Source organism: Quercus lobata, unplaced genomic scaffold, assembly GCF_001633185.2.
Source record: "Quercus lobata isolate SW786 unplaced genomic scaffold, ValleyOak3.0 Primary Assembly Scq3eQI_73, whole genome shotgun sequence".
NCBI lineage: Eukaryota > Viridiplantae > Streptophyta > Magnoliopsida > Fagales > Fagaceae > Quercus > Quercus lobata.
The window spans coordinates 10,085-34,836 of record NW_022154703.1 but is presented as its reverse complement, the minus strand read 5'-3'; the positions used below and the strand labels follow the sequence as shown (position 1 = coordinate 34,836).

General features: G+C 37.4%; 2 protein-coding genes across 2 annotated transcripts; both read left to right on the top strand.

Annotated features, from left to right (window-relative positions):
* Positions 1-1,655: 1,655 nt before the first annotated feature.
* On the top strand, positions 1,656-23,628 carry LOC115972744. Its single transcript, XM_031093004.1, has 8 exons — positions 1,656-2,109; positions 2,188-2,253; positions 17,756-17,824; positions 20,105-20,640; positions 20,734-21,085; positions 21,610-21,840; positions 21,953-22,602; positions 22,711-23,628. Exons 1-8 carry the CDS (start codon positions 1,656-1,658, stop codon positions 23,626-23,628), a joined length of 3,276 nt encoding a protein of 1,091 aa, XP_030948864.1.
* A 255-nt stretch (positions 23,629-23,883) lies between these two features.
* On the top strand, positions 23,884-24,752 carry LOC115972742. Its single transcript, XM_031093002.1, has 2 exons — positions 23,884-24,093; positions 24,528-24,752. The coding sequence occupies exons 1-2, from the start codon at positions 23,884-23,886 to the stop codon at positions 24,750-24,752; spliced, it is 435 nt and encodes a 144-aa protein (XP_030948862.1).

Sequence of the window (24,752 nt, the reverse complement as noted above, 5' to 3'; positions counted from 1 at the left end):
CAAAATTCAAGTTACACTTGATGTAACTCTAAAAAATGTTACACTAACCAATAACTTATTGTTAAATTCATATTTTGAAAATCCAACCGTTGGATCATATTTTCTATTTGTTTTTAACGTGCATGACAATTTTCATGCCAATCGGGTGTAATTTACCATTTGATCTTTAAACTCATCTTTTATGCGTTATTTTAAATTACAAAAACTTGAATTTAAACAATTGATTGATGACATGATTATTAATCTTTGATCACCTTGAAATTTTGTATGCATGAAAAATATATGAAGATAATGTAATTTATCTAACAGTACATTTGTCAAAATTCACATCGAATTAAGAAATATATCGTTGGGTTCTAGTTACACTTGATGTAACTCTTAAAAATGTTACACCAATCAATAACTTATTGTTGAACTTAAATTTTGAAAATCCAACCGTTGGATCACATTTTCTATATGTTCTTAACATGCATGCCAATTTTCATGCCAATCGGGTATAATTTGCTATTTGATCTTTAAATGGGAAGACGAAAATATAGAGGGAAATTTAAATGTCTATTGCGGCGGTCCAACCTGCCGCAAAAAGGAGTACATATTGCGGCGGGTCAATGACCCATGTAAGATTAATGCCACTAAAACAGGTCTATTGAGGCGGGTCATTCGTCCACCGCTGTAGTCTGCTGCAAAATACTTGAGCAATGACCCGCCGCTGTAGTACGCCGCAAAATACTAGAGCTATTGCGGCAGGCATATGGAACGCCGCAATAGATCTCATGTACAGCAGCGGGCCAAAACAGCGCCGCAATAGGCGACGTATAGCGGCGGTTTTTGCACCCGCCGCAATTGCTCAGTTTTCTTGTAGTGAATAATCTTATACAAAATCATCAAGTGATATAATATTATAAAAAAAATAAAAAATAAAATCTAACGATTCAATCCTAACACATATAATATATATTTATAAAATTTAAGATATTTGAGTTTTAGTTGATTTTATAATATTTTGCTATCTAAGTTTTTAAAGTTTTACAATTTTTAACATTATATATATATATATATATATATATATATATCAAACTTACCCTTAACAATTAATGCATGCATATAAATATTCTCAAATAGTCATACCTTTAAAGAATTCTATACATGCAAGGCGTAAGATGTCTACAATTTTTTTTTAATATATATATATATATATATGACAAGTCTATGATTTTCCATAGTACCTGCTTATTTTGTTAACAAAGGTTATTTTTTTCCCCTATTTATGTTGTGATTAGAAAAATATGGTTAGTATTTAGCCATGATAATGTATTAATAATTGTTTATTTTCTTGAAAAAGGTCAGCTACTTTTTTACTGATAGTGTTGTTATTATTACTGGTAAATTATATGACTTATTGTTAATATTCTTTTCGTAAAGGTTTTAACATTTTTGTTTTTATAGTATTCACAAACTACCAGAACTTTGTATTTTTCCAGTTAATAAATTATCAAGTAATTAACAAATATGGTGAGCACTTAGCAGTAATGTTGTGTTAGTGGTTCGATAATACAAGTATATTATTTGAGATAGTTATGGATGAAGCACGAGCTAGAAGGTCAAAAAGGCGTTTGATTTTATATAAAAAAAGAGCTATCCGAACTCAAGTAGAGATGTGTTGTAGAAGTGAAGTGGATCCTAACAACCTATTTGATGTTCCTATTTCATATGGTCCTGGTACCTCTACCCTTCAATGTAAAACCACCAAGGGAAATCTATTTAAGGTACCTATTTCGTATGGTTCTGGTATCTGTACCTTTCAAGGTCATGATAAAAATGGCGCTACTAAGATATTGAAATCGGGAAAAACAGCAGGAATTATCAACAAACAATTAGTAGAGGCTCCTATCATTGGATGTGATTTTTATTTTGGTAATGTGGAAAATACGCTGGTGCTCTCTCAATTGAATGACGAAATCCTCCAAAGATGTGACATAGAAGTTATAGATGAGAACTTATTAGATGTTCCTGTGGATGTGATGGTAGAAGAGGTGGCAACTGATTTTATTCAAAATAATGTGAATACTATCTTTGGGAGCACTTCACATGAATCCAATACTATATCAGGTTAGACTTTTGTTGTACTAATAATTTGCAATGGCTGTTTGGAATCTATCTTTGCACTACTAATAATGCTAAATTCAGGAAATGATCTTCATAATGAGCACTTGATCCACGTGATAAGCCCTGTCGAAGTTGCTGCCCCTACAGGTAATGAATGGTGTTAGGTTCTAAAGACTTAGGTTTATGTATTTAGAACTCTAATATGTATTGTTGGCAAATCATGATCAAAACAATATGTTTAGTAGTGTTTAGTCTTGCTCAAAGTTGTATCTCTTATGTAATGTTGGAATTGAGCTGATGTAGAAGTTATTGTGCATTTCGGCCTGGCTCGATTGATCGAAGCTTAGGCTCGATCAATCGAATCTCGGGCAGAATGCGTTTTTTAACAGATTTCCAACTCAGCCCTAGTTTGTTTAAAACGTTTAGGGTTTTCTAATTTGTCATAAGTATAAAAGGCAAACCCTAGCCACGTTTTAGTGTTGCTCAAATTGCTGTTTGTGTAAATCTCTTGTGAGATCTAGAGGAGCTTTCCTTTACACAAACTTAGGGTTTTTCAAGGAGGAGATGTTATCTACACCTTGATGATCAATTCAGTTGCTGCCATTGAAGCTTAAAGAAACACAAGCAGGTGTGCTTGTATCTGGTGGTGAATCCAAGAAAGAAGGAGTCCGTGGATTCGGAGCTTGCACGTGGTCGTGTCAGTAAGTTCTATTGGTGGGTAGCAATAAGAAGTCGAGCGTAGGGGCTTGTAAGTTTTATTGTATGAACTTCGATTCTTTCAAGATAGTGGATTCAGGTTTACCTTGAGGATAGCTAGGTTAAATCATCCCTAGGTTTTTACCGGTTTGTTTCCTGGGTGATCATATCATTGTGTTATTTATCTTTCTGCTGCTTTGCATGATATGGTTGTTTTGATTGTGATAATCTAGTTTTGTTAAATTGGACTAAGTATCAACTTAGCTAATTACCTAGGTTAATCCAATTGTGTTTTTAAGGGGTCTAAAAACCATCAAGTGGTATTAGAGTGGGTTGCTCTCTTGTTGTTGATCTTTTGATCACTGAGCTAATCCTTGACCCCTGTTGTCATGGAACACAGACATTCTCTTGTTATTCCTCCTCACTTCAATGTGAATAATTATGCTTATTAGAAAGTAAGGATGAAAGCATTCCTAAAATCAATTGATGAGAGAGTCTAGAACTCCATTGAATACGGATGGGAGAAGCCCACTACTCCTATTAGTGAGTGGCAAACTTCTCAGAAAGAAGCAGCTGCGTTCAATAGCAAGGCTATGAATGCTATCTTTAACACTGTTTCTATGGAGGAATTTAAGAGAATCTCTAATGTTGAGGTAGCTCATACTGCTTGGAATATCCTCCAGACTGTGCATGAAGGCACAAAGGCTGTCAAAATCAATAAATTGCAGCAATTGACTTCAAAAATTTGAAAGCATTAGGATGTCTGATGATGAATCTTTTGATGAATTCTATGCTAAATTGAATGATATTGTTAATTCTGCTTTTAACTTGGGTGAAATCTATGATCAATCTAAAATTATTAGGAAGATTCTTAGATCTTTAACTGAAGACTTTAGACCCAAGGTGACTGCCATTACTGAGAGCAAGAATGTGGACTCCATCCTTGTTGATGAACTTGTAAGATCACTTCAATCTTATGAGTTGGACCTACCCAAAACTAACAAATCCAAATCAATGGCACTGAAGTCAGTTGATGATGTTGAGGTTGGTGGATTTGATGATGAACTCTCTGCTACAGAGATTGCTTACCTTGCCAAGAACTTTAGAAACTTCCTCAGGAATAGTAACAGAAAGGCAAAAGGTACGAACACTGCTGAACCTAAAAACTTTAGGAAGAATGATCCCACTAAGCTTAACAATAATGATAAATCTAGAGAAAAAGTAGGCCAATCTTCTAATAATTCTATGGGTCCTCAGTGTTTTGGATGTCAAGGGTATGGTCACATGAAATCTGAATGTCCTACCTATTTGAAGTCTAAGGGTAAAGCTATGGCTGTAACCCTTAGTGATGGTGAAGTTCCTGATAATGAGTCTGATTGTGACGAGGATGGAAACTTCATTACTTTCACTGCTACTGTTATAGTCAATGAGAGCATATTTGTTGAAGAGAACCCTTCTGATTGGGAACTCTCTGAGGATGTAGATCTTCAAGAGGTTTACAATAAACTTTGCAAAGTTGCTGCAAAGGATGCTATGAATGTTGAACTGGGCCTGAAGAAAATTGAATCTCTTGAGCTTGATAAGAATAATTTGCTTGTTAAACTGTTTGATGCTAATGAACTTTTGAACAATGTGAAAACTGAGAATATGCTATTGCTTGATAAATTTAAATCTTTGGAACTTGATTTATCTATTGCTAGATCTGCTAGTTCTAAACTTGATCAAATGCTGAGTGTTCAAAAGTCTCCTTCTGACAAATCTGGATTAGGTTATGTTGAAAGCATCTCTGTGTCTACTCCCCATTCCACAAACTGTGTCCCTTCATTTTCTTTTGAACCTTCTATGAGTGAGATTGTGAGTGAAACCGTCAAACCCCCTGTGAGTGAGGTTGTCAAACCTATAAAAGTTTCACCATCTAGGAAGATTAGGGTTGATTTGAAAGAGTCTAAACCTAAGAAGCCTACCCTATCTAAGGACAAGACACATGATAAACCTGCATGGGTTTGTCATTTTTGTGGAAAGTCTGGAGACATTTGTCCAAACTGTTACAAGCTGCAAGCTGTAAAGAGAGCAAACAAACCAAAAGTACCTATGCTTCAAGCACAAGATCCTAAGGTACTCATTGGTGAATTGGTAAAGACTTTAAACCTTTATTCCAATCCTGGAGTTGGAAACCACTCTAATGTGAATACGACCTCGAATGCTCATAGTGCATCTAAAAGGTTTTGGATGCAAAAGACTCGAACTAATTGAGTCTTTCTGACATGGTCCTTGTGGTTCATTGCTCTACCATTTGTGACCATTGTTCTTTGGTTCTGTATTTTTTTTCTAGGATTTGCATTGCATAACATTCATGCATTTCATTCTAGCTGTTTTTTTTTAATAATTAAAAAAAAAAGGGAAAAAGGGAAGAAAAAGGAAGCAAATTGTGTTTTGCACTAGTTTCTTGGTTTTAGAGAACAAGGTTGGTCAATTTATTTTCACATAACATGTCTTTTGTACCTTGTTTAGCCTTGATGAGCTTACTTATTGCACTTTACTAGTTGAAACTTTGTAGTGCATGTTGTGTGGGAAAGATGTTTATGGTTTTGATCACTTTGTCTTGATCTTGAAGTCACATGTATTTTACTGTCGGACTTGAACTTTTAGATAAAGGCATAAATAACCATCTCATCACTGTTCACTAGCCAATCATGAACACTTTAGTGCATATCGTAAGATTTTATGCTCGAGAAAGTGTAGCACATGCACAAAAAGAATATAAGGTGAAGCTTTGGTTTAATTGCTTAATGCTTAAAATTGGTGTGTACTATTAGGCTTAATGCCAAATCACATAATTAAAATTGGTGTGTACATTATCCTGACTCTTGAATAAGTTTCTAAATAAATTAAAATTGGTATGTATATTATGAGGCAAAATTCAAGAAACTTACATGATTGCAAGCTTATGATCTATGAGATGTGTGAGTTATATGATGTAACTCTTTAAGTGATAGTCTCTTTTAAATTCTATGTGATGAATTTTGTATACTTTGTGATTGATTTCTATTTACATATCACCTCACATGTATCTCAAGTTTTTGCTAGTTGCACACACTACACAAGTTACTCTTTGCTAAACATTGTACATGTTATTGTGTGTGTCTTTGGTCTGACCAACCAAGTTTGCAAATATTTTGAATTTTGTGCAAAATTGATTTGATGCTTGAAAATTTATGGAGAATGTAAGAAATTTTAAATTTGGGAAATTTGGGCTTCAATTCTTATTTTTGAAAATCATATCATCACATACTCATGCATTTTGTTCCTTAATTTCAATGCTTTGAGTTGTTCCTAAATTTTTTTCAAAAACTGTGTTTTTTCCTCAAATTTAGTGAGCCTCTGCCAGTTTCGATTGATCCAATCTATTTTTTGATCAATCGAAATCCTTTTAAATTATCTAAGGAAGCCTTTGTCTGTTTCGATTGATCGAAACTGTTTTGAAATTGTTTTAAAATTTTTTAACGAGCCTCTGTCTGTTTCGATCAATCGAAACTGTTTTTCGATCGATCAAAACTCGTGAATCAAGTTTTAAAAAAATTCAGATTTGACCTGTTCAAATCACTTTTTCAAAACTTTTCAAAACTTTTTTCTCTCTCTTCGACTAGGCAAGGCTCCACTGAGATTTTTTTGTCGTTTTCCTCCAAATTTTTTGCAAGGAATCTCTCTCCCTAAGCCGGTATGTCTATTTTACCCTTCCTTTTGCATTATTTTCACATTTTCATGCATTAATCTCATGGTTTTTGGGTAATTTTTGAACTACGCTCTATTTGGGATTTTTGATTATTCAAGCCTTGTTTTATGAATTTGATCGATGGGTTTTGTTTCTACAATGATATATTCATGATCTATGTTGGTTAATTTGATTAATTTGGGGTTTTATGAAAAATTAAAAATTCTAGGGCTTGTTTTGAATTCGAATTAGGGTTTTTGTTCAAATTGGTTTCAATTGATAAAATTGGCTTGTTGAATTGATGTAATTGGTCATTATTTTCTGAAATCTATCTTGTATGATGATCAATTCGTCAATTTATTACAAATTGATCAAGTGGTTTTTCAAAATTTTGGGGTTTTTTGTTAAAAGCTCTTTGCTCAAGCCAAATTTATGATCTTGAACTTAATTTGAACTTAATTGCACTGCGTTAGGTCATGCATCACTTCATTTAATTTGATCATGCATCATATAAATTTTTGTTCTATATTTTTTTGTGCTAACTTGCAGTCTGCCCTTGGTTTTTTTGTTTTTTTTTTGCTTTGTGTCTTGGTCCTTATCCTAGCACTATGCCTAGGAAAACTAGAGCCCATAGGACCCCCTCCACTTCTTCTGAGTCTCCCTCTAGGAGTGAGGTGTTTAGGAATGACAAAAGCAGAGAGGCCTTTGAGAAACTGAACAGTTAGCGTAAGATTTGGGCTGAGCGTGCTGTGATTTTAGATGAGATTGATCCGGCCATTAGGGCTAACTTTGAGTCTAGAGGTTAGTTGTCTCTCTTAGAGATAGATCATCCACCCTCGACCGCCCTGATTAGAGAGTTCTTCTCAAATCTCTCTTGCCACGTCTATGATTCCAACACTCTTGTTAGGAGTTGGACACGAGGTATTGAGTTCACCATTACTCCTCGGGTAGTGGTTGAAGCTCTTGGGTTTCAGTTGTTTGGGAGCCTGACTATCCCTATGATGAGTCTCCACCCTAAGATGTTGTAAGGTTGAATTTATTCAACCATCTTATTGGCTTTATTCCGTGCCAAATTTGCTTGTAATTCAGCATTTAGTAACCCTGTATTTAGGTGGGTTTGATGTAAGGGTAGTGAGTGAGATAGAGTGAAGTTTGCTCAAGAGTGTGCAAGAAAACAGAGTGTCGCGGCTGGGTCTCGCGGGTGACTCGCGGCTTCAAGCCGCCAGAAGCAACCTCACGTGCCAAGCATGCTGGAAGGTGAACAGTCTGCTAGCTGGAGCATTACAGGACAAAACAGGACAACTGGCCATACGGTTATCTCGCGACTGGATCTCGCGACTTAGTCAAGCCGCGAGGTCAAGCCGCGAGCCACCCCTGTTTTGTAGAATTCTGACGTTTCACATTCCTCTCCACTCCAGTATAAATACCCCTATTACCCACGATTGAAAGAGAGCTTCCAGAGAGAATTTTGAGAGAGAAACCCTAAAGAAAAACCAGATTGTTTCACCCACAATCTCTACCTTAGAATCTCTTCAAAATTCCTCAACTCTCTTCCTCTCCATTGTTAAATCCTTGAGAGGCATTATACCAAACCAGGTTCTCACCATCATCATCTTTGTGAGTCTGCTGTTTGGATTTCTGGGAAGCAGTTAGGAAGGAACCAATCTTCATTGGTTGATGCTATGGTCTAGTAGCGGAATCCGGAAAGCTAGAAAAGAAAAAGGTTCGGCGCAACCTCGTTGGAGCAAGAAGCTTGGAGGGCTTAGGTGCACTGGGTAGATTAGGCTTGGAGGGTCTATTGCTGTCCTTGTATCCCAACTATATTTTCTAGTGGATTGATTACCGCTTGGAGGGCGGCGGAGAGGTTTTTCGCCGAGGACTTCGGTTTCCTCTTCGATAACACATCGCGTGTTGTCTTTGTGCTTGCATCTTCCTTCCTCTATCTTTGCCTTTAAATTATCTGCTGTGGATTTTATTTTGTTATGGCTTAGATAGTATTTAATCAATTTCGTATGATAGCATATGTTAAGTTTCCGCACACTAGTTGTTTGACATATTGCTTGAATTGATTAAGTTGTTATTTGGGGGTCTAAACGTTCAAAGGTGTTTTTACACGTTTTTGAACTTTCAATTGGTATCAGAGCGGGTACACTTGTTGTGGTTTTATTACCTAAGTGTGATCCTAGACCCCTGTGTTGTGATTGATTGTTTTGGGATATACCATGCTGAATTGTAGCTTAAGTGTTTGTGAAAATGACTCTGTGCATATGTCTGAAAGGTGTCTTACTGATGTGTTTGTAGAGTTGTTAAAAACTAAGAAACATGTTAGAGATTTTGTTCACATGCTGGAATGTCTTGAAAATCAGAATTATGTCTTACACAGTAGCATATCTGAATCTAAATCATTGATTAAGAAATATAAAAGAAAGAATAGAATGTTGTGTGAGATGATTGAGAATCTGAAAATGAAGAATCAGACTGAAAGAAGCATGAAAACAGATGATGAATTTGTGTTTGAAGGTCAAGAATGTCTATCACATGTGAACCTATTTGTGCATACCTCATTGAAGGTGTTTAATGCGTGTTTGTGGTATCTTGACAGTGGGTGTTCTCGCCATATGACAGGGGATAAGTCTCTGTTCAAGACACTCAAAGAAAAGGTCGGTGACTATGTAACCTTTGGTGATGGAAGTCATGCTCAAGTCCTAGGCAAAGGAACCATTGAGATACCTGGTTTGCCGCTGTTGAAAGATGTGCTGTACATAAAAGGACTGAAGGCGAATTTGCTGAGCATCACTCAAATTTGTGATGATGATTTTCTGGTTCAATTCTCTAAGAAGGGATGTTTGATCATCAATGAAGAGGGGATTCAGGTTTTGGAAGGAAATCGGACTACTGATAACTGTTATGGAATTGTTCCCACGGCACCAATATCGTGTAGACGTGCTCGTGTGGATACGTTGGAGTTGTGGCATCACAGATTTGGGCATGCCAACTTCAAACAAGTAGCGAAAGTTTCAAAACTTGAAGCAGTCGAGGGACTTCCTAAGTTTGGAAAAGTGAAGAAGACCGTTTGTGGTGCGTGTCAAATGGGGAAGCAAACTAAGGCAAGTCATCACAAGGTGAATGTGATAGCCACCTCTCGGTGTTTGGAGTTACTTCATGTTGATCTTATGGGGCCTACCAGAACAGAAAGCCTAGGGGGTAAGAGATACATTATGGTTGTTGTGGACGACTACTCAAGATACACTTGGGTTGATTTCCTTAGAGAAAAATCAGAGGCTTGTGAGAGGTTGGAGATTCTGTGCAAGAAACTACAAAACGAAAAAGGGATTCCAATAGCCAAAGTTAGAAGTGATCATGGGAGGGAATTTGAGAATGCGAGATTCGAGTCCTTCTGTGAGAAGAATGGAATTAAAAGAGAATTTTCAGCTCCCAAAACTCCACAACAAAACGGAGTGGTAGAGAGAAAAAATCGTGTGATTCAAGAGATGGCAAGAGTCATGTTGCTTAACAAGCAAATACCTCAAAGTTTTTGGGGAGAAGCTGTCAACACCTCGTGTCACATTGGCAATAGGATTTTCTTTCGAGTTGGTACAAAGAAGACTGCCTATGAGATATGGAATGGGAAGAAGCCAAAAGTGAAGTATTTCCGGGTGTTTGGAAGTAAATGCTATATCCTAAATGATCGAGAGAATCTTGGGAAGTTTGATGCGAGAAGTGATGAGGGTATTTTTCTTGGCTACTCTACTACAAGTCGAGCGTATAGAGTGTTTAACAAGAGAACAAAAACTGTGATGGAGTCCATAAATGTCAAGATTGATGATGCCTTACCTAAGGTGGAAATGATTGATGATGTAGAAGGGCCAAGCACCAAAGAGGCCGATGTTGAGGTAGAAGCTTTGGATATAGAAGGTGAAGAACCTATACCAGAAGTAGAAACGACTCCCATCAACCCAAGAATGGAAACGAGATCGATGTCTAGAACATCAAGCCCTCTTACTCCTCCGGAAGTCCATCCTCCTATCTCTCGTAGTGATGAAGTTTCCACTTCAAAAAGGCCATCTTCAAGAGTTATCAAGAATCATCCGGAAAGTAATATCATAGGATCTCTTGATGACGGTCTTCGCCTCAGGAAAGGAAACGTTCTGCTAGCCAATCATGTAACATATCACTGTTATCTTGCACAATTTGAACCAAAAAGGATTGAAGAGGCTCTTCAAGATGAGAATTGGGTCGAGTCAATGCATGAAGAGCTGAATCAGTTTGTGAGGAATGATGTGTGGGAACTTGCTCCACGGCCCGAGAACGTTCATGTTATAGGCACAAAATGGATTTTTAAAAACAAAACTGATGAAGATGGAGAAATAATTCGAAACAAATCTCGGTTAGTAGCCCAAGGATACACCCAAGTTGAAGGAGTGGATTTTGATGAATCTTTTGCTCCGGTGGCAAGACTCGAATCCATTCGCATCCTCATGTCCATTGCGTGCACCTTGAATTTCAAACTTTATCAAATGGATGTAAAGTGCGCGTTCCTGAATGGATATCTAAATGAAGAAGTATTTGTTGAGCAACCAAAAGGATTTGAAGATCCTCATTTTCCAGATCATGTACTAAGATTGAAGAAAGCCCTTTATGGCTTAAAACAAGCGCCTAGAGCCTGGTACGATCGTCTTACACATTATCTTCTAGACAGAGGTTTCAAGAGAGGGTATGCAGATCGAACTCTGTTTGTCAAAAATGATGAAGATTATCTCCTTGTGGCACAAGTCTATGTTGATGACATAGTGTTTGGGGCAACCATCGAAGATCGTGCTACTGAATTTTCTGAAGAGATGAAGAAGGAGTTTGAGATGAGTATGGTGGGGGAGCTCACATTTTTCTTGGGTCTTCAAGTCAAACAACAGAAGGAGGGTATTTTTGTATCTCAAGAAAAGTATGCCAGAAACATTGTCAAGAAGTTTGGACTAGACTCCAAAAAACACGCCTCCACCCCCATGAGCTCTTCCACTAAACTGAATGTGGATTCGTCGGGAGTTGAAGTAAGTCCTACATTGTATAGGAGCATCATAGGAAGTTTGCTCTACCTTACAGCCAGTAGACCGGACATTGCTTTCAGTGTGGGCGTATGTGCCAGGTACCAAGCTAATCCGAAAGAATCTCATCTGACTGCTGCCAAGAGAATCATTCGATATGTGAATGGTACTGCAAACTATGGTCTGTGGTATTCAAAAGACTCAAATGATTGTCTTGCTGGGTATTCGGATGCTGATTGGGCTGGCAGTGTAGACGATCGGAAAAGCACTTCAGGCGGCTGTTTTTATCTTGGTAACAACCTTGTCTCGTGGATGAGCAAGAAGCAGAATTCAGTGTCTCTATCTACTGCAGAAGCAGAATACATCGTTGCTGGAAGTTGCTGCACTCAGCTTCTTTGGATGAAGAAATTACTTCATGACTATGGAATTCCTCAAGAAACGATGTGTGTCTTCTGTGACAACACCAGTGCCATCAATCTTTCCAAGAATCCTGTCCAGCATTCAAAGTCTAAACACATAGAGATACGCTATCATTTCATTCGGGATTTGGTAGAGGAAAGAGTTGTGTGTCTTGAGTTCATACACACCGACAATCAAAAGGCGGACATCTTCACCAAGCCTCTCGATGGTCCACGGTTTGAATCACTCCGTAAGACCATTGGTGTCGGTACAATTCCTTGATCCTCTTGTGTGTTGTGTGCTTCACATATTTATAATTTGATATGTTTGCTTGTGATGTGGCACACACTTCTTTGTTAGCCCTTTGTGCAACATGTTTATTGTTTGTTTGTCCTTCTGTTAATTTTGCTGGTTCTTTCTTTGATTGTTAAATCATTTTTCTTCTTTTATGTCAAAAATCCAAAAATCACATAAAAATAGAAAATCAAAAAGCTTGATTGACTTTGTTGAGCTTTTGTCTCTAAACTTGTTTTGCCTTGTACCTTTGTGCTAATGGCTTTGTGCATTTTCGAGCATTGCTTGTTTCTTTGCACTTATATCTATGTGGGAGATATCTTGAAATCTTTGTGATTGTTGTAAATAGATCTTCAAACTTGTCATGAATGATTAGTGAATGGTTTTGTTGATCTTGAGACTTGCATAGACTTGTGTCTATATATCTTCCCACTCTTTATTTTTGTTTTGCTAAAAAGAGCTCACCAAATGTAAATCTCCAAATGAAAAGAGATATTGAGCTGCAAAAGCCTGTCGCACACTCTAGTATTTGACTAGGAAAAAGGGTAAGCGACCTTATATTGAAGTGATTGTTCATTCAAAAAGCCAAAGGCTTATTCATTAAAGTGAAATATCCTATATCACTCTCACAATGAGAGGTGATTGACTCAAAAGATCAAAAAGATCAAATGTTATGATTAAAAGTGGAGTCAAATGTAAAGCTCCAAATCATGTTATCAAGTTTTGTGGGAAGTCATATATACATATTTCTATAATTGAGATGGGTCACATGATCTAGTGCTAATTGTGTATGGCTTGGTTGAATTGATCATTGAAGCTTCACATTAGACGAAGGACTATCTCATTGTTGATATCCACACACAACACACAAGTTTATGTTTAATAAATGCCATATTCATTTGTGTGATTGTACTTGATGAAATGTGTTTTCACATGCTCAATCTTTGTTATTTCAAGCACAAAAAGATTTTTGAGTGTTTTAGGTGCTTTTGGAAAGTATTTTTGTTTGAAAAATCTGAAAATTTCAAAAAACCTGTTTTGCCCTGTTTTGGCGGCTCAGTCGCGGGTATGTCAAGTCGCGAGACTCAGTCGCGTCTCCGCGGGTAATTTTTGGCGACTTGTTCGCGAGTGGAAGGTCCAGTCGCGAGGTTACTCAGAGATTTTCGCGGCTCATCTCGCGACTCACTCGCGGGTAGACCTTCCAGTCGCGAAAAACACTTAGAAAATTTTTTCAAAATTTTGTTCTTGAGTGCTTTGGCGGCTTGAGCTGGCGACTGTATGGCGACTTAATCCAGTCGCGAAAATCGCGTGTTTGGCAGAAACAGGAGCAGTTTTTAAACCTTTTTGTTTTTCCCTCGATCTTTTTGTGACTGTTCATTGTCTTCCTCATTTGCTCTTTCCCTTTCTCATCGTGCCTCCATTTTCGATCTCCATTGTTTGCCTCTTCTCAGCTCACAATCGTCGACTATCAGGTATGGTTTTTCTGTCTTGAACTCTATTTTACTTGTTGTTATGGTTTTCCCTCTGGATTGTTCTCATTTGATTGTGATTTTGTGATGATTTTTGTGCTCATCTATTACTCTTGTCCATGTCTAGCCTTTGGAAGCTTGTGTTTCTGTTTTTGAGCTAGTTTATTTTGGGTGTTTTTGTTCTTCATCATGTGCTTAGCTAGGGTTGGCTAATTTTTGTCTGATCTGCTGCTGATGTCGTGTTTCACTATGATCCTGTATGGTATCCTGTTGATGTGTTGTTGAATGTGGGTCCTTTTTCAGCTGATTATGTGGTTCCATTTGGACTCCCTCTTCTGTGTAGTTCAATTTGAGACTTTTGTGTCCCTCATTGCTATTTTCTGACCATTTTCATCCAGCTATTAGGGTTTCTTCATTGTCCCTATATTTCCACTAACCCACTGCTAATAAAGTTTGTTGGATCGTGTCCTGTCATTTCCCTTGTTCATAATGCAGACTAGACATGTCACCATTCAAAAAGGCTGCTGTAAAAGGAGGTAGTTCCAAAGGGAAGGAACCAGTAATAGATGTTGATGATTTCTCACCTCCACCAAAAGGGACTCGCTCTTCATCAAAGAGATTCAATCCCGACAAGTTCAGATCATATGCAGCCTATCAGTCTTATGAGAATTTCTTTCTTCATGCCAAACCATTATTAGAGAGAGCTTTGGATCAGCCATCACTTCATGACACTGACATTCCGAAATGGTTTGCTCACAAGGATTGGAATTACCTTCTCTCTGATCCGGATGACGCATATGAAGAGTTGGTAAAAGAATTTTATGCCAACGCAATTGTGGAAGGAGATGAACTTAAGTGCTGGGTTCGGAAAAAGAGCTTTTCTGTCTCTCCTGCATATCTGGCAGAAATTCTTCACATCAACAGACCCATTTTCCGACATTCACCGGTTTACGATGATCTCTGTCCTGATGAGGAGCTTCTTAAAGAAAGTCTTGGTCAAGATTTGGAGTTCTCGCCCAATGGCAAATCCATCAGTGTTTCATCTCTCTCTCCAAAGCTGAGAGTGCTTACAATTGTAATGTTTCACAATTTGTACCCTTTGTCAAGCACTGGGTATATGAACCTTGGACGGGCTTTGTTTCTTCATGATCTGATCTCTGATGTGGAAATAGACATCTGTGCTCATATCTTTCATGTTCTGCGCAAAACGGTTCTTCGACATGAGTCTCGGATATGCGTTCCTTTTTGCAGTCTCATTTCCCGGATCTTGAAGCTCAAGGGAATTTATCCAATGGCTGATGAATCCCCTATGTCCAAACCAAGTCCAATCAACATGCGTACATTCAATGCAAGCATTGGACATAGTCGGAAGAGAGCCAAACCAGAAACTTCTGCATCTCACAATGACTCTCAGTTTAGCACTCTCTCCCTGGATGAGAAACTTGATCGCATTGTCTCCTCTGTCCACGAGTTGACTACAAAGATGTCTGGACTCACAGCTTCTCTACACCATCAAAACACTCGGTGGGATATGAAGTTTACCTCTCTTCAAACTCAACTGGATCAAATTCAGAGAAAGCTGGAAGAGGATGACTAGCCTATTCCATGACAAAAAGGGGGAGAGATAGGCATGATCAAAGGGGGAGTGTCTTTATCTAAGGGGGAGTGTCTTTACATTCTTCTTCTCTTTAAGTTGATATATTGTGTTTTGTAAACTGTTATTCAGGATGTTTTGTGTTTTGTACCCATGTGCTTATGTAAGCTTTTAGGGTTTATGTCTTTTGCATGTTTGTAGGCTTTATGGTTTGTACCTTGCCTAGTGCAGCCTTTATACTATGTTGAAATCAGTACTTTAATCTAAATGTTATGCATTTTGGTTTATGTACTGTCACTCTTGTGCCCTTGTAGGATTGTTCCTAGATGCATATGCCTTGTGTGATATGCATTGGTTGAGTGTTGTGCATACAAGTGTCTTGCCTTGTGCTTGTTAACTTGTATGTTCTTGTGTTCATTCCAAGTGTGAATGAGCACTGTGATCACTACCTTGTGGTGTTCACTTGGTTGATCAAGCCATGGTTTGTTTCATAACTCCATCTTTGCTTGATCACTTATTGCCTGTTTCATATGCATTGTATAATTTTCTGCTTACAATGATCATGGTGTATTGTTGTGTTTCAGGAGTATTATGTTCATATGATTCAAGTGCTTCACAGCTTCTAGAGTTAGGTGTGAGTGAGTTTTTGTTCAACTGTTCCCAACTCACATGTTAAGTCTAGAGTCTGTTTTAGGGTTTTGTCACGGAATAGCCAAAGGGGGAGATTGTAAGGTTGAATTTATTCAACCATCTTATTGGCTTTATTCCGTGCCAAATTTGCTTGTAATTCAGCATTTAGTAACCCTGTATTTAGGTGGGTTTGATGTAAGGGTAGTGAGTGAGATAGAGTGAAGTTTGCTCAAGAGTGTGCAAGAAAACAGAGTGTCGCGGCTGGGTCTCGCGGGTGACTCGCGACTTCAAGCCGCCAGAAGCAACCTCACGTGCCAAGCATGCTGGAAGGTGAACAGTCTGCTAGCTGGAGCACTACAGGACAAAACAGGACAACTGGCCATACGGTTATCTCGCGACTGGATCTCGCGACTTAGTCAAGCCGCGAGGTCAAGCCGCGAGCCACCCCTATTTTGTAGAATTCTGACGTTTCACATTCCTCTCCACTCCAGTATAAATACCCCTTTTACCCACGATTGAAAGAGAGCTTCCAGAGAGAATTTTGAGAGAGAAACCCTAAAGAAAAACCAGATTGTTTCACCCACAATCTCTACCTTAGAATCTCTTCAAATTCCTCAACTCTCTTCCTCTCCATTGTTAAATCCTTGAGAGGCATTATACCAAACCAGGTTCTCACCATCATCATCTTTGTGAGTCTGCTGTTTGGATTTCTGGAGAGCGATGAGAAGAGAGCGGAGATGCGTTGCGCGATGTGGTTATGCGTGACGGTGGCGTATGAGCAGATGCGCGAAGATGAGAAAAGAAAAAGGTTCGGCGCAACCTCGTTGGAGCAAGAAGCTTGAAGGGCTTAGGTGCACTGGGTAGATTAGGCTTGGAGGGTCTATTGCTGTCCTTGTATCCCAACTATATTTTCTAGTGGATTGATTACGCTCGGGAGGCGGCAGAGGGTGTTTTCCCGAGGACTTCGGTTTACCTCTTCATAACACATCGCGTGTTGTCTTTGTGTTTTGATCTTCCTTCCTCTGGAGGTGCGCGTGTGTCCGTTTAAATTTCGTGCTTGGATTTTATTTTGGTTATGGCTTAGATAGTATTTAATCAATTTCGTATGATAGCAGATGTTAAGGTTCGGCGCGCGAGCGACGGTAGTTGTTTTGACATAGTATTAGCTGTTCGTTGATGAGATAATCAATGTTTGATATAGTCGAGTGTATGGCGGTGAGTTCATGTCATACAGAAACAAGCTTCTATGAAGGTGTTTTTAACACGTTTTAATTGAACCAAACATTGTCGAGGAGAGGCCGCGATATAAGTCCATAATTATGTGTCAAGATGCCTCACAATACATCACTGACGGTAACTTCATCCAGAAATTATAGAGGTTGGGCTCCTAGATACCAAAGGAGATCGAAGATCACTCGTCTAGCGAGTCATACCGAGACTGCCTATCTTTTCTTTAGGATAGCGTATCATTCTTTGTGGCCTATTTCTCATCTCCACACCATCCCTCTAGAGCGATGTGTGTTTTTGTATGCTTTTGTTTCTGGTGTGTCTATCAGTTTTTCTCATCTGTTCCTTTGTTCTTTGAACGAGGTTCATAGGAGTTCTACTGTAGGGCATGCACTTATCCATCCTATTTTCATTCATAGGATTTTGTTTTTTCTTGGTCTAGATGGTTTTCCTTCTGGTGAGCCTATTCATGTTGTTGCTCCCATAGGTGCCACCTTTCTTAGGTAGAGGGCTGCTCACTTGAGAGTTGATCCTTCGCGTCCTAGAGGTGCGTCATCTGGTGTTGTTCCCCATCCTCCCTCTTCTATAGGTGCTGATGCTGCTGAGACCTCTAGTGCTGTTGCTGTTGATGCTGATGTTCCTCCACCGACTACTTCGGGTGATTCAGACATTTGACGTACATTGGATCATATCTTGACCGTTCAGGGGGCTCATGGACAGATTTTGGTGGACGTGCTTGATGAGATCTGTACTTTAGATACAGAGTTGGCACAATTTAGACGATTTTCACCGCCACCTCCCTTTTGATGATGGATTTTGATTGCCCTTTGGCATTCCGTCACAAAAAGGGGGAGTACATATTTGATTAGTTTTGAGCTCCTGTAGAGTTTTGTCTTCAGGAGGGAGTATTTTTGTTGGTTGGAGCTTGTGGATTTTAGATTGTATCTAGGTGCTTCACATTGTATTTTATCTTTTTAGCTCTTGTCATATTTTTTGTTGGGATATTCATGTTAGGGGGAGTTACTTTTATTGCTTTATATGTTTCTTGTTTTCAATTGTTTATTGATTTATATTTATGAGTTATTCATTGGTGTATGTCTTTATTGTGTGTTGTTTGAAATCAAGAATTTATTTTGTTTACTTGTATTTTTCCACACATGCGGTTATGCATTTTGTTTAAGTGTTTTAGGAAATATACAGGTTGATTCAATTGAGCTGCTGTCTACTCTTGCAACTGATGGATAGTAGTTAGGATTGAATTTGTTTTATGAGCATTTGTTTTGTAAAGGGCTTTTCTTTGTAAACTTTGAACTTCTAGTTGTGTTTTGTCACGGATTGCCAAAGGGGGAGTTTGTTAGGTTCTAAAGACTTAGGTTTATGTATTTAGAACTCTAATATGTATTGTTGGCAAACCATGATCAAAACAATATGTTTAGTAGTGTTTAGTCTTGCTCAAAGTTGTATATTTTATGTAAAGTTGGAATCAAGCTGATGCAAAAGTTACTGTGCATTTCGGCCTGGCTCGATCGATCGAAGCTTAGGCTCGATCGATCGAAACTTAGGCTCGATCGATCGAAACTTAGGCTCGATCAATCGAATCTTGGGCAGAATGTGTTTTTCTGCAGATTTCCAACTCAGCCCTAATTTGTTTAAAACGTTTAGGGTTTTCTAATTTGTCCTAAGTATAAAAGGCAAACCCTAGCCACGTTTTAGTATTGTTCAGATTGCTGCTTGTGTAAATCTCTTGTGAGATCTAGAGGAGCTTTCCTTTACATAAACTTAGGGTTTTTCAAGGAGGAGATGTTATCTACACCTTGATGATCAATTCAGATCCTGCCATTGAAGCTTAAAGAAACACAAGCAGGTGTGCTTGTATCTGGTGGTGAATCCAAGAAAGAAGGAGTCTGTGGATTTGGAACTTGCACGTGGTCGTGTCAGTAAGTTCTACTGGTGGGTAGCAATAAGAAGTCGAGTGTGGGGGCTTGTAAGTCTTATTGTATGAACTTCGATTCTTTCAAGATAGTGGATTTAAGTTTACCTTGAGGATAGCTAGGTTAAATCCTCCCCAGGTTTGTATCGGTTTGGTTTCCTGGGTGATCATATCATTGTGTTATTTATCTTTCCACTGGTTTGCATGATATGATTGTTTTGATTGTGATAACCTAGTTTTGTTAAATTGGACTAAGTAACAACTTGGCTAATTACCTAGGTTAATCCAATTGTATTTTTAAGGGATCTAAAAACCATCAAATGAAATAGAACTTAATTTTTCCCTTTTAAAATTTTTTTTTGTGCACATGCCTTTTAAAACTATAAGTATGGACATCCAAATGAAAATACATGCATATGAATGTTTGAAAAACCAGTCGAAATCCAGTTTGTTTTCCATTACTCCATCAGTAAACCCAACTACGTAACAAGCTGAAATAAATAAATATCTGGCTGTTTTCTTTCTTTTGCCCTTTAGCATTAAAATCAACAATAAGACTCTCTCCATTAACCCCGCTAGCAATTGTTCAGATTTATCTATTTAATTATAGAGCTAAACAAGTTGGTTCCAATAGCTACCAATTATATATTTAACATTCTAACTAAAACTTGATTTTGGTCTAGATTCTTTAAATTTAAATAAAGCCTGCTAAAGAAATTATTTATGCTCTTTTTAAAAATTACTTCCTCTAATTAGCTGGTAATTAGTTTAGTTGTGCTCATTGTTGGTTTTGTACCCTTTTCTTTTAACTGGCCTCCTTCTCATGCCACATCTCTTGATTGATAGATTTATTGACTCAGCAGGATACACAAACTGAAGTTACTACTTCGAATGTCCCCTTGAAGCGTAAGTTCCCTTTTATTGATTATTTCCAAATCCTTTGAAATTTATATTTGACATCGTTCTTCATGCTATCTAACTCCCATTCGATATTGCTGATTCTAATAGGTAAATTCACTGAACCATGGAATTTTGGCAAGCCAACACAAACTTGTGAGAGCTGTGGGGCTATTCTATGGTATGATGAGAGGAATGTGAAGTCAAGAAGACCATCACAACCTAAGTTTTCATTGTGTTGTTCAGAAGGACTAATTTATTTGCCTTTGTTAAAACATGCACCTCTAGTTCTTGAAGAATTGTTGAATTACGATGGGCCTTCATTTGTGCATTTCCATGACAACTATCGGAGATATAATGCAATCTTTGCAATAACATCAATGGGTGGAAAAGTTAATAGAATTGTAAATGATGGAAATGGTGCCTATGTGTTCAGGCTAAATGGACAGAATCATCATTTGATTGGCTCTTTGTTACCAGTTGAAGGATCGGAACCAAAATTTGCTCAACTTTACATATTTGATACAAAGAATGAAGTGCAGCATAGGATAAGGTCGATTTCATCTGATAAAGAAAATGATGGCATTGTTCCCGAAATTGTTAACTCTCTAATATATATGCTTGATGAAAACAATGCTTTGGTTAAGGTTTTCAGAATGGCCAGGGATCACTACACTTAATGTAATACTGCAGATGTCAGATTGCGTCTCATTAATTATCGTACCAATCGTTCCTCACAGTATAATCTACCTACTAACTCAAAAGTTGCTGGTCTTATTGTGAATGATTTTGACCCTAATAATGGGTATCGTGATATTATTGTTGAGGATCGTGATCGTGGGCTCCAGCGTATAAGTGAAATCCATCCAGCTTTTATGGCTATGCAATATCCTCTACTTTTCCCTTATGGTGAGGATGGCTTCTATCTTGGTATACCAAAAAGATTAAGAGGCTCAATGCAAGAAAGCGAAAATTCCACTGTCACGATGAGAGAATATTATGCATTCCGTATTCAACAACGACTTAGTGAAGGCAATACTTTAATTTCTGGTGGTAGACTTTTCCAGCAATTCATTATTGATGCTTACTGTTGTATTGAAGGAATTCGTTTGAGGTGGATACACCAAAAAAAAAAAAAAAAAAAAAGACTACCTAAGAGTTGAGATATATAGTGGCCTTAAAGATACAGTACTATAAGGAGACACAACTCGAGCATCTATTGGTAAACGGATAGTTTTACCATCTTCTTTCACTGGTGGCCCAAGATACATGATTTAGAACTATCAAGATGCCATGGCAATATGTCGGTGGGTAGGCTATCCAAACCTCTTCCTTACTTTCACATGCAATCCTAAATGGCCAGAGATCATTTCTTTCCTAGAATTGATTCCTGGTCAAAAGCCGGAAGACTGACCAGACATTGTTGCAAGAGCTTTTAAAATACAATTGGATGCACTTTTGCAAGACATAAAGAAAGGACAGCATTTTGGTAAGTACTTGCAGGTAATACATACTGAAGATACATTTTTCCCTTGAATAATTATCATCATTTTCTGAAACATCCATGCTTGCGCATTATTTATTTTAATTTCTTCCCTCATTTATATTTTATGCAGTTGTATACATGATTGAGTTCCAAAAAAGAGGTCTTCCACATGCACATATATTGGTATTTTTGCATCCTGATGATAAATATCCAGTTCCTGAAGATATTGATAACATAATCAGTGCTGAAATTCCAGATTCTTTGGAAGATTCGATTGGACATGAAGCTGTTAAGCAATTCATGATGCATGGGCCATGTGGTGCAGCTAAGCCAAATTCTCCTTGCATGGTTGATAACAATTGTACCAAGCATTTCCCTAAACGTTTTGTCCGTGAAGTATCAGTCGTACTTAAATGTTGAATGGTGTAATCAATCAAAGGCCATCAAATATCTTTTTAAATACATTAATAAAGGCACAGATCGTGTTACTGCTGTTTTGGAAGAAAATGTAGTCTACAATTCAAATGATGGAATGGAATCTATATTAGAAAAAGATGAAATGAAAACATATCTTGACTGCAGATATATATCAGCATCAGAAGCATCATGGGGAATTTTCCAGTTTGAGATTCATTACCATGAACCAGCTGTTCAGAGATTGAAGTTTCATATGAAAAATGAAAATCAAGTCACTATTTCTGATTATGAATATTTGGATAATATGGTAAATAGACCAAGAATTGAGAAAACTGTATTTATAGAGTGGATGACAGCAAATCGACTATATGAAGATTCTAGGCAGCTAACCTTCCAAGACTTTCGAACAAAATGGGTTTGGTACAAGAAAAACAAAGAATGGAGGAGAAGAAAGTCAGGTCAGTCCATTGGTAGAATCTATTATGCGCACCGTTTAAGTGGAGAACGATTCTATCTTAGAATGCTATTAAATGTTGTAAAAGGTGCTACAAGTTTTGATGAAATCAAAACTGTTATTATCAAAATTGTTAATGGTCAATTGTATCCTTCTTTTAAAGCTGCATGTTTTGCTTTTGGGCTACTGGATGGAGATAGAGAGTGGAATGATGCTATAAAAGAAGCATCAAATTGGGCTACTGGACAACAAGTTCGAGAATTTTTTGTGACTATACTTCTTTTTTGTGAGGTTTCACAGCCAGAATAGATATGGGAATTGAATTGGAAAGATTTTTCAGAAGATATTTTATTTAGGCAGAGGCAAATCTTACGGTTTGATCAACTTCAGCTTTCTGAAAATCAATTGAGAAATTATGCCTTATATGAAATTGAAAAGCTTTTGATTAAAGCTGGAAAGTCATTGAAAGACTATCCACCTATGCCTTTACCTGATATGTCTCTTATTAAGGAAAGGAATAACAGAATGCTTGAAGAAGAATTGAGTTATGACAAGGAAGCATTGGCTGTTGAGTATGCCTTATCATATACAAAATTGAACATTCTACAAAAAAATGTATTTGTTCGAGTTGTCCAAGTTGTTCTGAAAGGTGAAGGAAAGATGTTCTTTTTGTATGGCCATGGTGGAACTGGCAAAACTTTTGTGTATAAAACAATAATGTCTTTCCTCCCATCCAGTGGTGAAATTGTTCTAGCAGTGGTATCTTTAGGAATTGCATCACTCCTTCTTCCAGGGGGACGTACAGCTCACTCAAGATTTCGTATCCCATTATGTGTGAATGAAGATTCAGTGTGTGATATTAAACAAAAAACACAGTTGGCTGAATTGCTTTGTGCTACAAAATTGATAATTTGGGATGAAGCTCCTATGGCACATCATCATTGTTTTGAGGCTCTTGATAGAACATTGAGAGACATATTGCGCTTCTCTAGTAACTTTGATCCTAATAAAGTTTTTGGTGGTATCACAGTTATTGTTGGGGGAGATTTCAGACAGATCTTGCCTATAATACCAAAGGGTAGAAGAGAAGATATTGTTGCATCGGCCATAAACAAATCTGTAATTTGGAATCATTGTGAGATATTTATGCTTACAGAAAATATGAGGCTTAATCAAAATTTCAATAATTTGGAAGATGGTCAATCTATTGTAGACTTTGGGAATTGGATTTTAAGGATTGGAAATGGTGAATTTGAGAATGTAGATGGAGAAAGCTAGATTGAGATTCCAAAGGATTTATTAAAAAAATCAACCAGAGATCCAATAGCTGATATCATTAATGTCACATATCCTGATATGCATGATAAGATGAAAGACTCATAATACCTGCAAGAGAGAGCAATTTTAGCACCAACAAATGAAATTGTTAACAAAATAAATGATCAGATTCTTTCTTTAGTTGATGAAGAAGAACATGTCTATCTTAGCTCAAATACAGTATGCAAAAGTTCTAATAGCATTATTGATTTAGACATGTTGTATCCAGTTGAGTTTCTGAATTCACTTGAGTTTCCTGGAATTCCCAAACACGAGCTGAAGCTGAAAGTTGGAATCCCTATAATGTTATTGAGAAACCTTAATCAAACTGCAGGTTTATGTAATGGAACACGATTGATTGTCACCCAGCTTGCTGATTGGGTTATTGAGGCAAAGATTATAACTAGGACAAATATTGGCTCTAAAGTCTTTATTCTAAGAATTATTTTGTCCCCTACAGAATCAAAGTGGCCATTCATTCTGAAGCAAAGACAATTCCCAATTTCTATTTCATTTGTAATGACAATAAACAAAAGCTAGGGCCAATCTTTAAATAGAGTAGGCCTGTTTTTATCAGTCTATTTTCACTCATGGCCAGTTATATGTTGCAATATCTAGAGTCACTAATAGAAATGGTCTTAAAATCTTGATAGTAAATGACAAGAACCGAACACAATTCTTGGCTAAAAACATAGTGTACAAAGAAATATTTTCCAATTTACCAAGAGGTATATGATATCGTATTTGTAAACTTTTATTGATCTATAAAGACATGCTGGTTTTATTTTACGTTGTTTTTAAAGTAAAACTTCCATTATCATTTTTAATAGTATCTCTAATACATTTACATTTTATTGCAGCTGTGCGGTATAACAATGTCCAAAGGATACAGCTTTCTTGATCAAATATCTTATGCTAAGGAGACATGGAGAATTAGAGTGAGAATATGCAGAATTTGGAAAGCGGTGAATAAGAGAAGTGGAAATAACTTCATCAGTCTTGACATGATCTTTATCGATGAAAAGATTATCATACTTGACAACAATAAGATGTTTGAATCTTTCAACTATTCATTGTATTTGTAA